Genomic DNA, 15,096 nt, shown 5'->3' on the forward strand with positions numbered 1-15,096 from the left:
GATTTCTGTCTCAGGTGATCCCCCACCACTGCAGTGCAGGGTGAGGAACTGCCACCTTGTCCCATCTCACTGGTATATGGTCTCTGTCAACACCACAACTCCAATATGCTGATGAATCTCTCTGCCCCCTCTGCACCACCACAGCTTCCACAGATTTCTGCTGCCTTCCCTTCTGCTCCCCCTTTTCCAGGGAGAGCTCCTTGCCTGTGACTGCTGCTGCTGCACACTTCCAGCAGCAGCTTCCACCTTCCCTTTCTGCTTTCCCCTGTCCCAAGGCTCTGAAGACCACAGTATTGCACACAGAACCACACCTCAGGTAGCACAGCAGCACAGCAATATCCTCTTTTGTTCCCCAGCACTTAAATTTGCCTTTTTTTAGGTCTCTGAGCTGTTGTTTTGGTAGAGCCGCACTGTGCAACTCCAAGGTCCCGTTTCCAAGTCACAATGGTCAACACAGGAACTCCCTTGGGGCAGCAGGACTGGCTCTGCCACCACAGTGTGAGCTTCCACTTTTGTTTCCCCTTTTTCCATCCATTATTTATTTGCCAAGGACCCTCTCCACATCCTGTGGGCTGCTCAAAGACCAGTCTTTAGGAAACAAGCAGGGTCTATCGCTGGATCTCACCTGTCAGCTTTCCCAGGACCCTTACAGCAACTGCAGCCCATATGCAATGTGTGACTTTCCTGCAGGAGATCTGAGCTAGCTTCCCTCTAAGCTGTATGTATGTATTTCCTCACTAACTCCCAGGAAAAGTTTCTCCTGATTTGCCTGGTGTGCAGATGGGGATACCAGATTGCAGGTTTCCAGGGATGGCCACAGAGGCTTAGGATATAGAGCAGTTCTTCTGTTAGGACTCTGCTAGAGTTTCCATTGTTTTCCATTGTCCTCAACTGGAGGTATCTGCAGCTTTCTGCAGGATACCTACAGACCTCTGAACATCCTGGCTGCTCCTTTTACTGTCCTTTTAACATGTTTCCTCATTTGTATACAACACAATATGCTGCCAGGCACAACAGTGTGTGTCAGGTTCTTTGCTTTTACTGCTCCTACAAGGACATTTCATCTCAGTAAATGATGGTCCCCACCACAGAGCAGCAATTCAGAAGCAGTGTTTATACACTGGCTGGGGGAAGTCAAGGCTTGATTTTCTTCTCACTGGCTCCATGACCAGCTGCTTCACGACATGTTCATTTACCAAAGCTCCAGGTTTAGAGCTGGAATTGTGCCATTGTGCCCTGGTGGGACATTTTCTCCAGGTAACAGAGAGGTAAATGATGTCTCCTGTTATTAACATATTTCAGCTCTCTCCACCCCTCCAATCTCTGCTACAGGATCTCAGGCATTGTCACCACCCTGTACAGTCATTATTCTACACCTGCCTTTTCTCAGCCAGCAATTTCAATCCATACAGACTATGTTAATAACTTGAGTCAAACCAGAGAAATATGTACGTTTTCTAATAATTCACTCCCCAATCAGCATCTCTCCCACACTCCTCTGTACTGTCCCAGTAATCCCACCAGAACATGACATACCCCTGGTGCCACTGGCATCTTAAAAAGGTATCTTCATCCCCTCCTTTTTCTTAGACATTGGATGTGTCTAGATTGTATACACTTGGTCTGGCTTTCAATAACTCATTTAAATGGGGCTGTCTCCCCCTTCCCCATGGAAGCTGTGTCTGTTTCTGTCCCCTCTCACTTGCATTTCAGAAGCTTTCATCCTTAGAGGATATGTCACACTGAGCACAGAGCTCTTCTGCAGCTCTTGGCTTTCCCCGTTCCGCAGTTTAAAGGCTCTCCTATAGACATGATTGAGCCTGAGTCTCAGCAGGTTGAGATTTATGTAAATCCCAGCGCTTCTGCACAGCCTCCTTCTGTTTTCAATGAATTAGCCCCCTCTCCCCCACCCATTTTCCCAGTCACCTATGGAGACATTTGCTCTTTCACCTCTGATCTTCAATCAAAGGCTCTGACTGTTGAGGTCTTACCTAACAGCCTCAGCTCTAGCTCCAGTTTCACCCCAGTGCGGGAGCAGCCTACAGCTGCGTGGCCCCCACAGCTGATCAAAAGAATAGCTATCTGTTCCCAACACCACTGGCTCAATCCAGTGCACCAGCCACTGCTCACCCTTAAGGGCTACTTTAATGCCCTTGCTCCACACAGACCTTCACAGTGTCTAGCAAGGCTGTCTATGACAATAAATAAACCCAACATGAGGATCACATCTTGAATTTACAGGCTGGGCTGGAAGGTCATCACCAGCTGAGAAGGCTATGCAGGGCCTTGGAACCATGCGGTCTACACTAAAGACCTTGGCAGTCAGCTCTCACATCTCCTTAGAAAAAGTACAGACCCAGTAATGTGACTTCAAGGGGATACACACTCAGCACTGCCAGAAACTGAGGCACTGGAGAGCAAACCAAGCTAGGGACACTTCATTCATTGAGCCCAGGGCCCAATGGGCTGTCCTACCAGAGACAGCAGCAAACACCCAAGGAAGACTGTAGCGGCAGGTGCAAGCACAAACCAGCAGTTCCTCTAGGATGCTCTCCCAGTGACCAGATGTTTGCAAGTAGGCACTTGCAGAAACAGGGCAGGGTCTTATATTTAAATACTCTCAATAGACTTTTACAGTTTACATAGTTTTACATAGTTTGCATACATAAACCACTAACTGACCACAAAAAGACCTTCCTTTTTCTCCCACAGTGCCTTTGTTTCCTTTGATATCAGACAGACCACGTGAAACTCCTTTTGGAGTCCAAGCAGACCACCTAAGCAGCTGCCCCTTGCTCGCATGCCTGCTGTCTCCTTCACAACGACTTGTGGATTTGTGGAAAACATAACTGCTACCATGTTCCTGTTTCTTCCCCAGTGCCCCATGGGTTCCTGAATCCAGCAGATTTAATTTCAAACAGTTTGCCTGCGGCAGACCAAGTCTGCTACCCCTGCTAAGTACCTTCAGCAGGGATTCCAACTAACCCAAATTATATTTAAATACCAAACTATAGAAATAATAATGACAAGTAAGCTTGGCTTGGCTAGAAGAGACCCAGCACACTGTGAGGCAGCCAAGTAGAAAGACAATAAAAGGCAACTTTCTCACAAAAGGACAGCACGGAAACAGAACAGCCATGAGCAGAGAGGCCAGGTGAATGCAGATCACATGGGAGAAAAGCCTGGTTTCACTGCATGGTCCACTGGAGACCTCTGTGCCAAGTCAGCAGTGCTTGGCAGAGCAAGTCAAGCCACTGGGTGCCTGGGGAATGGAGTGAGGAATATCACTGATGGTTGCTAGTCACATGTCTCCACAAAGGGTCAGAACGCAGCATGCAGATCTCACAGGGACACAAGGACTGGCCTATGCAGTCACAAAGTGCTCAAAAGACAGGCATGCTTCAGTGTGGAGAGCCCTGCGAAGCCCAGGACTGCCAGCAGAAAGATATGAGAGCTGGGAACAGTGGGGGCTTAGATCAAGTAGGTACTTTTCCAGCAGATCAGTAAGCATCAGATGCTCAGCTGGCAGGAAATTAAATGAGACTAAATGTGAAGGGAGGCAGTTTTAATGGGCAGTTTTGAGTTTACTAAACAGGATATGCAACTGAGGAGCTCAGTGGTGCCAATAGAAGATGGTGATGGGAGTGGAGACAAGACAATGCCTGCATTAGCCCAAGCAACAGAAAGTGTCAGAGGGCATTTCTCCAGGTCCCATAGACTGCGCTGTTGGCCTGTGACTCCCTGCAACCCTTACCTCAGCGTGGGCTTGGGTGTGCTGTGCACACTTTCATTGTCCTCAATCTCCGGGCCGCTGTCACTGTTGTTGCACTCTTCCAGGCTGTCATAGAGCAAGCCCAGGTCTTCCTCCACCTCCTGGGTCTGGTCTACAGGGTCAGAGTCCAGGACCTGTGGGACCAAGCCCAGAGGGCAATGAAGAGATATGGAGTCACCTGCATCCCAGGCCAGGCACATAAAAGCTCCCTCCCAGCCACGAGGCACACCACAGCACTGTTCCCACCTCAGGGAGCCAAATCCAGGCTGTGGAAGAAGCAAGTGACACTGTCATTGGGCCAAAGGAGGGTGCCATGAGCACGACATCCGAAGCAGTCTCAGACACCCTTCATACTTACTAGGAGTTAAGACACCTGGGAGGACCTTCACGGGCTGTGCTGCACACTCAGTCCAGGCTCCCAGCCAAGGCCAGCTACCCGCAGGCTGATGTTAGCCTGCTCTCATTTGTGAACAGGATTGCCCCTGCAATGCCAGCTCCTGGGGCAGAGCCAGTCTATGACAGCACCCTTCTTCCCCTGGCCCCTCTCCCCAGCAGGAAGGTGTTTTTTATTTGAGCATGAGGCTCAGAGTTGCCTTCTTGGGGTAGAAGGCTTTGGAAAAGCCAAGGCCCAGTCTGTGCCACACAGTGGTCTCACACCGCCTTTGTTAACACCCCTGAGCACCTGCATCTCATGCCTTGTGCTCCCAGTGAGTGAGAACCAGCACTCTGACACCTACACATCTGCAGGAGACACCACCAGATGGGACAGCCTTCCCACTTCTTACCTCCTCCGTCACTTTAAACCTCTTCAGCAAAGCCACAAATTTCTGCTTGAAGTTTGGTTGCTAAAACAAAACAAAGGAAGAAAAAAGATCAGCAAATCTATCAAACCATGTTCCAAGATGACTAACATACAGGCCACGGTTGCTCTCTTTAACATGCCATCAGCTCCCTTCTGGGTCCACGGGCCCAAGGTCAGCTGTTACCTCCCTTGCTCTTTAAATTTGCTGTAGGATTTGGACTAAATCTGGACTCCGCAAGAAACCACTGTATCTGGGCATAAGGGAGGGTGCAAGGACTCAGACTCTCTGCTATGGGCTGGAATAGCACTTTCTCTCCATTTATATCCCCTTTCTCCCCAGATCATCTGGTTGAGGAATGCTGCCTTCAAGCAAGAAAAGATAGGGAACAAACTCAGGAAGAAGGTGCCCAGGGACCTGCAGGGCTGAAACAGATGGGGACAAGGAGATGCTTGGAGAGCAGGGGGCTGGCAGGGCAGCTCCCCACTTCTGCTGACAGGCAGAGGAGCTGCTAATGGTTCACCCTTCCTTGCGCCAACCTTCCCCTTCCTCGGAGAGGGAAAGAGAAGAGACCATGTCACAGCAGCAACTCAAAACTGTGTTGTACATAGATCATCACTGATAGGAATCCAGGCTAAACACAGTACAGACTGTGAGCTGGGGTACAGCTCTGAGCAGCAAGCTAACTCATTAATGGCAAGAGGTTTGCCCCTTCTTCTCAGAGCCGAGGGCTCTCTCCCCTGCTCTGCACCAGTGCCAGCATCCCCCGCAAACCCTCCTCACTCCCAGCAGGAAGGGGAGGAAGTGAATCCCTTCCATCCCTTTGATCGCATTGTAAATGCTGATGTTACTCTGGTCATTGATGTGGTTCGGATCATTTTCCTCCTAGCCTTCTTGGTTTTCCTCAAGTCATCCTCTTCATCAAACAGATCCTGCAGGCAAAAGGTCACATCACATCAGAGCAACTCAGAGTGCAGGGAGCAGCATCTCCTAGAAGTTCCCGTCCCACACTTGCCCCCCATTTTGAAAAGCTTTGGTCCACTCTACTCCCAGAGTTTTGCTTCTCACTTCTCCCACCTCTCTATGCAGCTCCTTCTCCCTCCTTAGCACTGTCCCCCAATAGACCTTCTTCCCCAGCGCCTTTGCCCTCAGGCCCCTCCAGAGGGACATGTACCAGCAAGATTCAGAGGGGAGACAGTAGCTTTCTGCAACAGTCCTTGTTACAACCTAAAACTCTTCTCTCTGCACTCGCCAGCCTCCCCATGACCCATGTGTTGTTCTCCTGCTTTCCCCTCTCCAGGGTTAGCTCAGAGGGCACAGCACCTGCACTCACAAAAAGTGTTCTTCCAGGGATCAGCCTCAACAATACACACAGCTCCCAGGGAAATGGGGCCCTGATGCGTTAACCCCGCACGATGGGACGGGTAATGTGGAGGACCCTGAACAGGGGTTTGTCCCTGTGCTTGATCAGCACGCTACCACAAGTCTTTTTTGGCCTTGAGTGTAGGCACCACAACAAGAGGACAGCAAACAGCAGTGGCACAGCTCATCACAGGGCTGGGATGGGTCTGCCACCTCTAACTATTTTCAGACCCAGACTGTACTTCTTCCTAAAATCTCTGTTCTCTCTCTGAGAGAGGGCAATCTCTGGCCTGTTATCACAGGGAGATGGAAGAGAATCGTGGTGCAAGATGGAAGGGGGTCAGCAGGGGTTTTATGCTGCAGACCAGACAGCCCCAAGAACAGATGGGTGAGACCTATGGCTCTCCAAAGTCCCTTGCCCCACCATGGACTTGATAGCAGTCCACAGTTCTTCCTGCTGTCAGGTATTGTGGCTCTCTGCCCTCTGAAACCATGACAAATGTTTATAAGGGAAATGAGAGGGCTCAGGGTGATCAAGACCCTCAACCCCTGACTTGCCCCAGAAATGGGACCAGGACATAAGCCGCTTTGCCGGGGCCTCCCTTACCTGACCCTGCACAGCATCATCGCTGGCTTCCTGCTCTGAGGAGAAGCTGTCATCCTCTTCTTCAGAGTAGTTATCAATGTCTGGGGAGCGATCTGAAAGCAGACAGTGCAGATGCCACAGCTAAGCATGACACCTGTCACGGCCCCAGTGAAATGATTGGTATTGCTGGCAGGCGCTTGGGGACACTCTCCGTTACCCATGTCCTGTCCCAAACGCTTGCGTTCAAGTCTGTGATGAGCGCTAACACACCTGAAGCTTTGATTTTAGGACCTGAGGGGACGCTCCCATCCTCATGGTCAATGGGCTGACTGGACAAAGAGTAGATGCTGATTTCAGCCACTCGGATGTTCACATCCTTCATGTTGCTGTGGAGGCCCAGAAGCTGCCCGCCATCCGTCGGGTGCTGCATCACCTAGACAGACAGACAAGCCCCCTGCCAGGGTGACACAATGGCAGCTGGCAGCCCACCCCCTCTGTCTTACAGCTAGCCAACAAGCCAGAGCACTCACAGCACCGAGCGCCTGCCAGCCAGCCCAGCTCCCTTCCCAGCACTGGCACAGGGAGGCCGTGCAAAGCTCCCCTCTATTCCCAGTACCCTGTACCTCGGCCATATTAATGATGCCCACTGCAAGGGTCTTGTAGCCCAGGATCGTGCGGTTCTTGTATCTCTTCCTCCGTTGCAGCATGATCTGTAGTTTGTTGCCATCTCTCTTGAGGAAGTGTGGGTACTGGGGAAGGGAAGCACAGGGAAGATAGCAGCATGAGGGCAGGGCTCAGCGTGACACACAGGTAGAAAATTCTTCCTCAGTGCTGATGTACAGCAAGACCTGACCTGCTGAGCTTTGAGGTGCCCCTCAAAGCCCACCTGCACGCCACATCATCCTCCAAATCCCCATGCCCAGCAAAACAACCCCTGGAGCAATGGAGCAGCTGGCCAGCAGCAGGAATCTGTGCTGTTATGATCTGAGCATGGGCAACCACAAGAGGCCCCTCCTCAGAGGCTACCCCCTTCACACTGAGCCCCCAAAGCCGTGCTTGCAGAGAAATGCCAGGTGAGGGGAGCACCAGGGAGCCCAGGGGACCAGGCAACACAAGGTACCTGCAGTGAGAAGGTCAGCTCCAGCTCGGTCTCCATCAGGCCACCAGGCGGGAGGACGTATTCATTTGATCTCAGGACTCGCTTTGAACCCTACAACAAGATTGGTAGACGCACACAGCTAAGCTGGAGCAGCTTGGCCATGGACTCCACTTGTACCACACACACAAGTCAATGGTGTTGACAGTCCACAAGGAAAAAGCCAGTGCCTTGACTCTGTTCTGTTCCACCTCGCAGAGCCACCTCACACACACCAATCAATGCTTCGCAAAAGCCTGCAGTTTCTCCTGAGCTTCCAAAGGCCCCTTCTCCTTGCCCACCTGCCAGGGAGCACTTGGTCCTCCCAAACCTGCTCTGCTTAATCTGGCTCCTTGCACCTGAAGCCCACCAGACATTGTGGAGGGGGACACTGCTAGAGCCAGAGGGAGCCATGCATACAGCACCAGCAGGGGAAGGAAAAGGTCCCGACACACTGCCTAGCCAGGAAAGGGACAGGTCCTGGAGCACATCTCTGCCCCCAGCAGACAGACCCAGTGCAGACCCCTGCCCAGGCACAGCTGGTAAGATGGCTCTGCTGGGACCAAGGCAGGATGTCACTTGCCTAGCTTGTGTCTGAGAAAACTCCTCCTTGTCTTTTCCTTGGGCAGCAGTCCTTATCTCTCCACGTATACAAATGGTTTTTTGCCCCAGGAGGGCAGTAAGAGAGGCACTCTAACCACGTGCCCACTCCAACTCTTTCCTTTACTTCTGTCCTACCTTTACTATCTCTATGGCTTGGCTGCTGACAGAGACACTGAATGACTTCAGGGATGAAAAAAGCTGTCTGCATGCACCAGGCTCTCTTGGTCGCAGGGTGGCAAAACTCACAGACCTCTCAAAAGGCCCTGCCCTCTGGCTGTGTCCCTGGGGGGCTGTGGGACCAGCTCCAAGCATAAAATAGCCCATGGTGGTTCCTCACTCTCTCCTGCCTCCCTATGAATGGGCCAGCAAGCTGAGACATTGATTTAGGGAGGCAACAGGATAGGCCAGTACAGGTGTTCTTGCAAATCAGTTACCATTGCTTTTGTGAGCCCTCCTTAATTTAAACTGTGGACTAGCAAGCAGATGGGTCAAAGCTAACCAAATAGGCACAGCAGTTAAAAGGAACCAGGTCCCACCTCATATATGTTGCCCTTTCCTTCCCAGGACCTCACTGCGTCTCCACACGCTTCCCAGCTTGATCCTGACAGATGCCTTGGCCAGCAGGATCCTAAGTTGGCCATGGTCAGAGACCCTTCAGCAACTGAGGCAAATCCTAGCTTTGGCTAATGTTAGGTGAGGTTAGAGCCCCCAGCTCTTCATCTCCACTGCAACTTGGACAACAGCCCCAGAAGTCATGACAGGAGCATGCAGGTGGCACCGTAAAGGAGACCACAGCTACATCCCCTCTGCAATCAAAGACAATGACAATGGGCACAGGCATGTTTCAACACCCAGTGAGCACCAAGGAAGCTTGCTTGGGAACTCCAGCAGGGTCCAGCAAGCCTGGGTGGCGCTGATATAAGGCCTTTCTTGCACCTCTTGCATGTTGATGTTACCCATGCTAGCAAGGAAAAAAACCAAACAACCTAGAGAAGGGAGGCAAGAAAGGCCTCCATGTTTTGCAATGATGAAGCATTACAGTTCTCACTGACACCGACCAAAGACAAGCTCTAGTGAAATGGTCTTCAGTTTTCAAGAGGCCCAGTCTGAGCTGTCTGCAACATTGATCCCAGCGACTGTGCTGGGAGTGAGGCTTTCCTGTGAAACCTTTTCCTAAAACTGAAAAGAGGCAGTGGAGCTCATCTCCTTCACCATCTGTGAGATTTTCTGGCCAAGAATGCACTGACTCTTCCTTCCTGAACTCTTCTTTAATAAGAGATGATAGGTGGTCACTACAACAGTGACCATTTACTTTAGCACATTTACCATTTGCTGTTTGTTGCAGAGAGATAATCCACCAGAGATTATCCACCAAAAACCAAAGTTTTTTCATCAAAATACACATAGTGGTGCAATTATTCCTCCTGAAGATGCTATTTCTGGGGACTGAGTTACAGCAAAGGAAAGGTGAGGACAGCCTGGGTGGTACGTCCGGTGAGTGAAGGTTTCATAAACATTGCTGTCCTGTGTGTTACTGTCATTTACCACTATGGAAGTTACACACCCAGCTCCAACGCTAGGCGTTGGCCCTCAGTGAAATGCCGGTGCACGTCCACGTGGCATTGCAAGGACTGCGACAAAGGCTGGCTCATTATCACAATGCAAGCAGAAGGGAGCAGCAGTGGAGCTCAGAGACCCCTAAACAGCAGCACTTTTTAGGTCCGGGCCAGTTCTTTATGGGTGCAGTGACCTGGCTGATCTCAAGCCCTAGGAGATACCTGGCCTGTGGGGTCACATGAAGGGAGAAAGATCATAATGTCTAAGCTCAGAGGACCAGCTCCCAGGGCATCATGGAGCATAGCACTTCGGACATGGGGTAGAAAAAGGGCTAGACAAATGAGTGAGGTACAGGCCTCTCAGCAAGGTAAAGCCACTACCTAAAGCTCAAGTTCAGCCTGCAAGGTATGCTAGGTTTCGTGAAATGGATGGCACTCACATATCCAGTAGGAAACACTAGATCACCTTCAGGAGCAAACCACAACCCAGCAGAAACTAGCATTGCTCCAACGAAACAGATTAGAAACTAGCACCTGGGGGCTACTACCTGCCTGTCAGCAACAGGGAGTTAAGAACAATTTGGGACTTCCAGTAAGGTTGACACAAACCTCATGAAGTTCAATAAAGGCAAAAGCAAAGTCCATCCCTAGGACATCCCACAACTTTGCTGCCTGGGAAGAACCCCAGGCAGCAGGACAGGCTCTGCAGAAAGGGCCAGGGGGGATTCTGGGGTGACACCAATCTTGGCCTCAGCAAATGTGCAGGCAGAGAAAAGGGATTCCTCCCCTCTGTTCAGCACTGGTGACACCACAACTGGATTCCAGAGCCAGTTTGGGCTCCCCAGTATGAAACAGACATTGACAAAGTGCAGCAAGTCCAGCAGAAGACATTAGGATGATCAGGGGCTGGAGCACAGGACATACGAGGAGAGGAGTAAGCTGGGTTTGTTCAGCTGGTAAAAGAGAGGGTGAAGGGGTACTTAATTGCTGCCTACAGACACTTAGCAGGAGGGTGCAGAGAAGACAGAAGTGAACTCCTCTCAGAGGTGCACAGGGACAGAGTGAGAGGCAAGGGGGATGAGCTGGAACATGGGAAATTACCATTAGATGTTGGGGTATTCTTTTTTTTCCTCTATGAGTACAGTCAAACCTTGGGACAGGACACAGAAAGACCAACGATTCTCCATCCCTTGACAAACTCAAACCCCAGCTGGACATGGCCTTGAGCACTTGATGTAGCTCAGCTATTCTGCAATTCGAGTAATATCAGGGAAGACCAATTTCTCAGCAGAACAGTTGAGTATCACCATCAGTACTACAGGAAAACTAAACATCAGACTGTTACAGTGAAGATCATGACAAAGACTGTCAAGGAAGTGAAAAGCAATAGGGAGAGCTTGTGGTCACAGATCTTCACTAGCTAATAGACTGAAAATATACAGGAGCTTTCACTACTGTACACAGGCGCATGATGCCCAGGTCTGGTTTGCAGGGTACAATCCCCAATTTCAGGTATAAATCTGTCCTGATGGGTCTTGTTTAAAACACAGGGTTGAGGCTAGAAGAGCATACTAAACCTGGAAAAGGAGGGAGAACAAACATAGTATGGGAGACCAGACCAAGACAGACAGCAAAGCACTACCCAGAATTCAAGCTAAAGGTGCATTTGGGAGAGAATAGCCCATTAAATATCATCAGCAAATTTAGTTATTTAGGGGGTAGCTGGGATTACTCAGGCAGGAGTGGAAAATCCTGCAAGTGGTTGCAAAAAGATTAGAAACAAAGCATGAGTGAGGTGTAGACAGAAAACTCTGCATGTACCTTCCATGCATAGCAAGAAGGAGCAAAAAATCCAAGTTCCTGCAGGGAGCAGGGCCAGGGCAGCAGGCAGGCCTGGCAGAGGCAAACGAGCTTCTCAGCCTGGCCTATTCTGTAGCACACATTCTGGTTTGCTACGTAGGGGCTGCCAGCATCATCCCTCTACAGCAGCACCAAGGGTCGAACCTGAGTCACCAGCCACATCCTGCAAGCAGCTGCAGGAGGATCTGCACCCCTCCCACAGCACCTGTCACAGAAGCTGGAAGTTCTGGGAGTGCTGGGGCTTGTTTTCTTCTTTCTTTGATTGTTTCCTCTATTCACAGCTCAAGAGTGGGTGTTTCTGAATTATAGTAAGTCTCTCTGCTGAGAGGGAGCACCATGCTTCCCTTCACACCATAATCAGTTACAATGCCAAGACAGATAGCTGCACCTTTACAGAGCTGAGCCAGGCACATCTGAATCTCTTAATACCATGCTGAACAATATACAGAAGGAAATGCTCTATGACATTTCCAGTCTGTTAAAGCAAATAATGAGGGATAAGGGTTTAAAAACCATTCAAGTGATACAAGTTCCCTTTTTCACAGTAGTTCAGACTTTATCTCACTGGAAGCCACTGAACGTTAAATATTCAAATCCCCTCTGGGAAATGGGTATGTTCTGTAGACAGAGAAAGCTCCCTTAGTCCTTTGACAGCAGTCAAAGTTTCAGATGAAGGAGCAGGTAACAGCTCATGCCACACTCGGAAGCTGCCTTTTAAGACCAGAAGGGCACAATCACTGTGAGGAGGAGATCGGATATTCTAGACAGGCTTACACTATCCTTTGGGTCACATACATTCATAGAGCAGACTGTCGTCTTAGTGCCAGCCCCACTCAGGCAGGATCAGAGCTCTGTTTCCATGCAACCTGCCTTTCAGAGCAGCAACTTCCTGACAGGCAACTTCCTTAACCCAACAGAGCTACTACTGAAATGAAAATATAGCTCCCCTTTTCCACTAGTCCCCAGCTGCTCCCTTGGGAAGTTGAAGGTCCTCCACAAATTACATGCATCAGCTGTTTCCATCCAAAAGATGGAGATGGCAACACTCACTGAGCAGCCTTCAAACAGCTTCTTGCTAGCGTGACTCATCTGTTACCTAGGAGAGGAGCAGGAGGGATGGATCCATCTGAGGCCATTCTGTAGGCAGGCTGTGCTGAAGCTGCCTACAGCTTCCATCTGCCTTCCAGGAAGGCTCAGTAGTCCCCGACCCTGCCTTTCACCAAGCAGGTGAAAGCAGCCTGGGGAGGCACACAAATCCACCCCACTCCCACAATGAGTGTCAAGCCACAGGGTAATGTGGGCAGAAGCATTCTCCTCCAGTTTCCTTCAGCTTCGCAGGTAGCCTACACCAGTATGCAGCCACGGGTATGCGGCCACTCAGAGAGGAGGTGACCATGTTTAAATTAAGACCCTGAATGCAGCCTCCACTCCCTGGCAGGGAAAGGAGGGAGCACTGCAGTGAAGAGCCCCTGTGGCCTCAAACAGTCACTGCTGGGGCCTGTTAATTTCTTTTGCCAACAGGGTGCAAGGCTGCTGTGTGGCAGGGATGGAGGTGATCTGTCTTAAAGAGCTGGAGTCCCACTGTGCAGCCTCTTTCAGTCTCACATTTGCAGTGCATGAGAGAAGGGGCAGCTGAGGACATACATGCTCAGTACATGGCAGTCCCAGCATAAGGGAGGCTGCACAGGAGCCCAAGGTTCCCCAGTCCAGAGAAACACAGACATCTTGGGCCGGCAGCGCAGGAGATAAAAGGAATGAGGGACCAGCCTAGCCCTCCCCACCATGTGGGACCCACAGCCCCCAGCTTGCTCCCAGCCCTCCAGTCCTGTGCTGTTGGAACCTGTGGCCCAGCCTTGATTGCTGCCACAATTTGAGGGGCCAGGCAGCTCTCTCCTGCCCAGGTTGTTCCCTTGCTACGGCCTCCACCAAAGGAGCACAGGTCTCGGGGGTTTCGGGGCTGAAAGCCCAGTGCTTTCAGCTCTCCTGAATGGCACCATACACACAGGCCAGCAAAGTGGGACACTGACTAATAGTGTGTGGAGGACAGCATCCTCCTGCTGTCCTCACTCGAGTCCCTGGGTTTCACACATTTCGCTCTTCAGTTCCTTCTGTGCAAGTGAATCAGGTCTGCCATGAAGGCAAACCCCAGCTCCCAGAGCTCCACTAATACTGCAGCTTCCAGCACTAATCCAGGATTTAGATCCTAATGTGTGCGGCACAAAGAGCTCTGCGGGAGTGCAAAGCTGCTGAGCTCCTGCCCCACGGTGCTTTCAACGGGATCAGCAGCTTTTCTGCTAGCTGACAAGAACGAAAGAAGGACACCAGCATCCTAGCTGGGTTGGGGGAGCTGTGGTGAGGATAGTATACTCAAGAGGCATCTTGCTTCCATGGTGTCCTTTGGCAAGTGGAAAGGATGTGCCTGCACCCACAGGGACCCATCTCTTCACCACCAGCTGCAGAGAGGGAGGGGGGAGGATCGCACATACCAGGATGGCGGCAAATTCCCTCTCCCCTTGGTGACAAAGATCCTCTCCCCTCCCCTCTGCCTGGTTCAGAGTAGAGGCACCAGGCCTAGCAGGGATGCACAGAGAAAGGGAGGGGACAGCAGAGGCAGCAGTGAGATCACACAGGGTGCAAATGTCAGCAGAAGTCATGCACAGAGCCACTGATCCCTTGCACGCTTCCCTTCCCACCCTTCACTCCCCATGGTGGGGATCTGGATGGAGGGCACTGCCAGAAGCCACCCAGCACTGAGCCTGTGTAAGGGGTCAGGAACGGTGGGGTAGGGGATGCCAAACTCCGAACAGCGGCTCGAGAGGAGGGCCTTGGCTGAGGCAGGCAGGGAAGCAAGACGCACTCTGTCCCAGTACAGAGGCCTAACCAAATTCATCCCTGATACAAACCAGCACCAGGCAGCTTGCTGCTGTCCCTGGGGCATCATTCCCACCTGCCTGAGAGCCAAAATCTCCCTAGGGGCTAACGAAGACAGAAGCAAGAGGTTGGCACAAGGCAAGGGACATGCAGACCAGCACTTCACAGAGGGCACAAGGATGGGCTTGCTGCCATCAGGCAGCAGCAAGGAGAGGAGCCTACCTGAATCTTCACAGCGATAAGCACAGAGCTCAGCTCTTTGTCCAGCTCTTTCAGCACCGTGAGTTTCTTCAGGCGCAGACTGCAGAGCCTGTAAGACAGAGAGAATGGGACACATTCAGGCACCACCATCCCTGGGGCCCTGCCACATGGTACCCGGTGCTCAGAAGGCAGCCTGGATGCTTGGCCCAGCCGCAGGCATACGCTTGGCCGAGGAACACTGGCATTCACGCGCCACCGAGACAGCCCATTGGGGAAAAAAGGAAAGAAGGAAAATTAACAGAGCTAAAGCAGGCTTAAGGGATTAGCATGCAACAGGAAGTCCAACAGCA

General features: G+C 51.3%; 1 protein-coding gene across 5 annotated transcripts in view; it reads right to left on the minus strand.

Moving 5' to 3' along the window:
* Positions 1-15,096, minus strand: part of LOC128149893 (phosphofurin acidic cluster sorting protein 1-like) — a 77,793-nt gene that overhangs the window by 6,987 nt on the left and 55,710 nt on the right. For 4 of the 5 annotated variants that reach the window (XM_052805442.1, XM_052805441.1, XM_052805440.1 and 1 more), the window contains exons 2-9: positions 14,768-14,855; positions 7,641-7,730; positions 7,144-7,269; positions 6,791-6,953; positions 6,542-6,633; positions 5,424-5,504; positions 4,558-4,617; positions 3,755-3,906 (exon numbers count right to left, since the gene is read on the minus strand). In XM_052805442.1, coding sequence (XP_052661402.1) covers positions 3,755-3,906; positions 4,558-4,617; positions 5,424-5,504; positions 6,542-6,633; positions 6,791-6,953; positions 7,144-7,269; positions 7,641-7,730; positions 14,768-14,855 — 852 coding nt within the window. Of the gene's footprint in view, positions 1-3,754; positions 3,907-4,557; positions 4,618-5,423; positions 5,505-6,541; positions 6,634-6,790; positions 6,954-7,143; positions 7,270-7,640; positions 7,731-14,767; positions 15,032-15,096 lie in introns of those variants that run through there. The other variant, XM_052805443.1, reaches the window with a different exon arrangement.

Source organism: Harpia harpyja, chromosome 13, assembly GCF_026419915.1.
Source record: "Harpia harpyja isolate bHarHar1 chromosome 13, bHarHar1 primary haplotype, whole genome shotgun sequence".
Classification (NCBI taxonomy): domain Eukaryota; kingdom Metazoa; phylum Chordata; class Aves; order Accipitriformes; family Accipitridae; genus Harpia; species Harpia harpyja.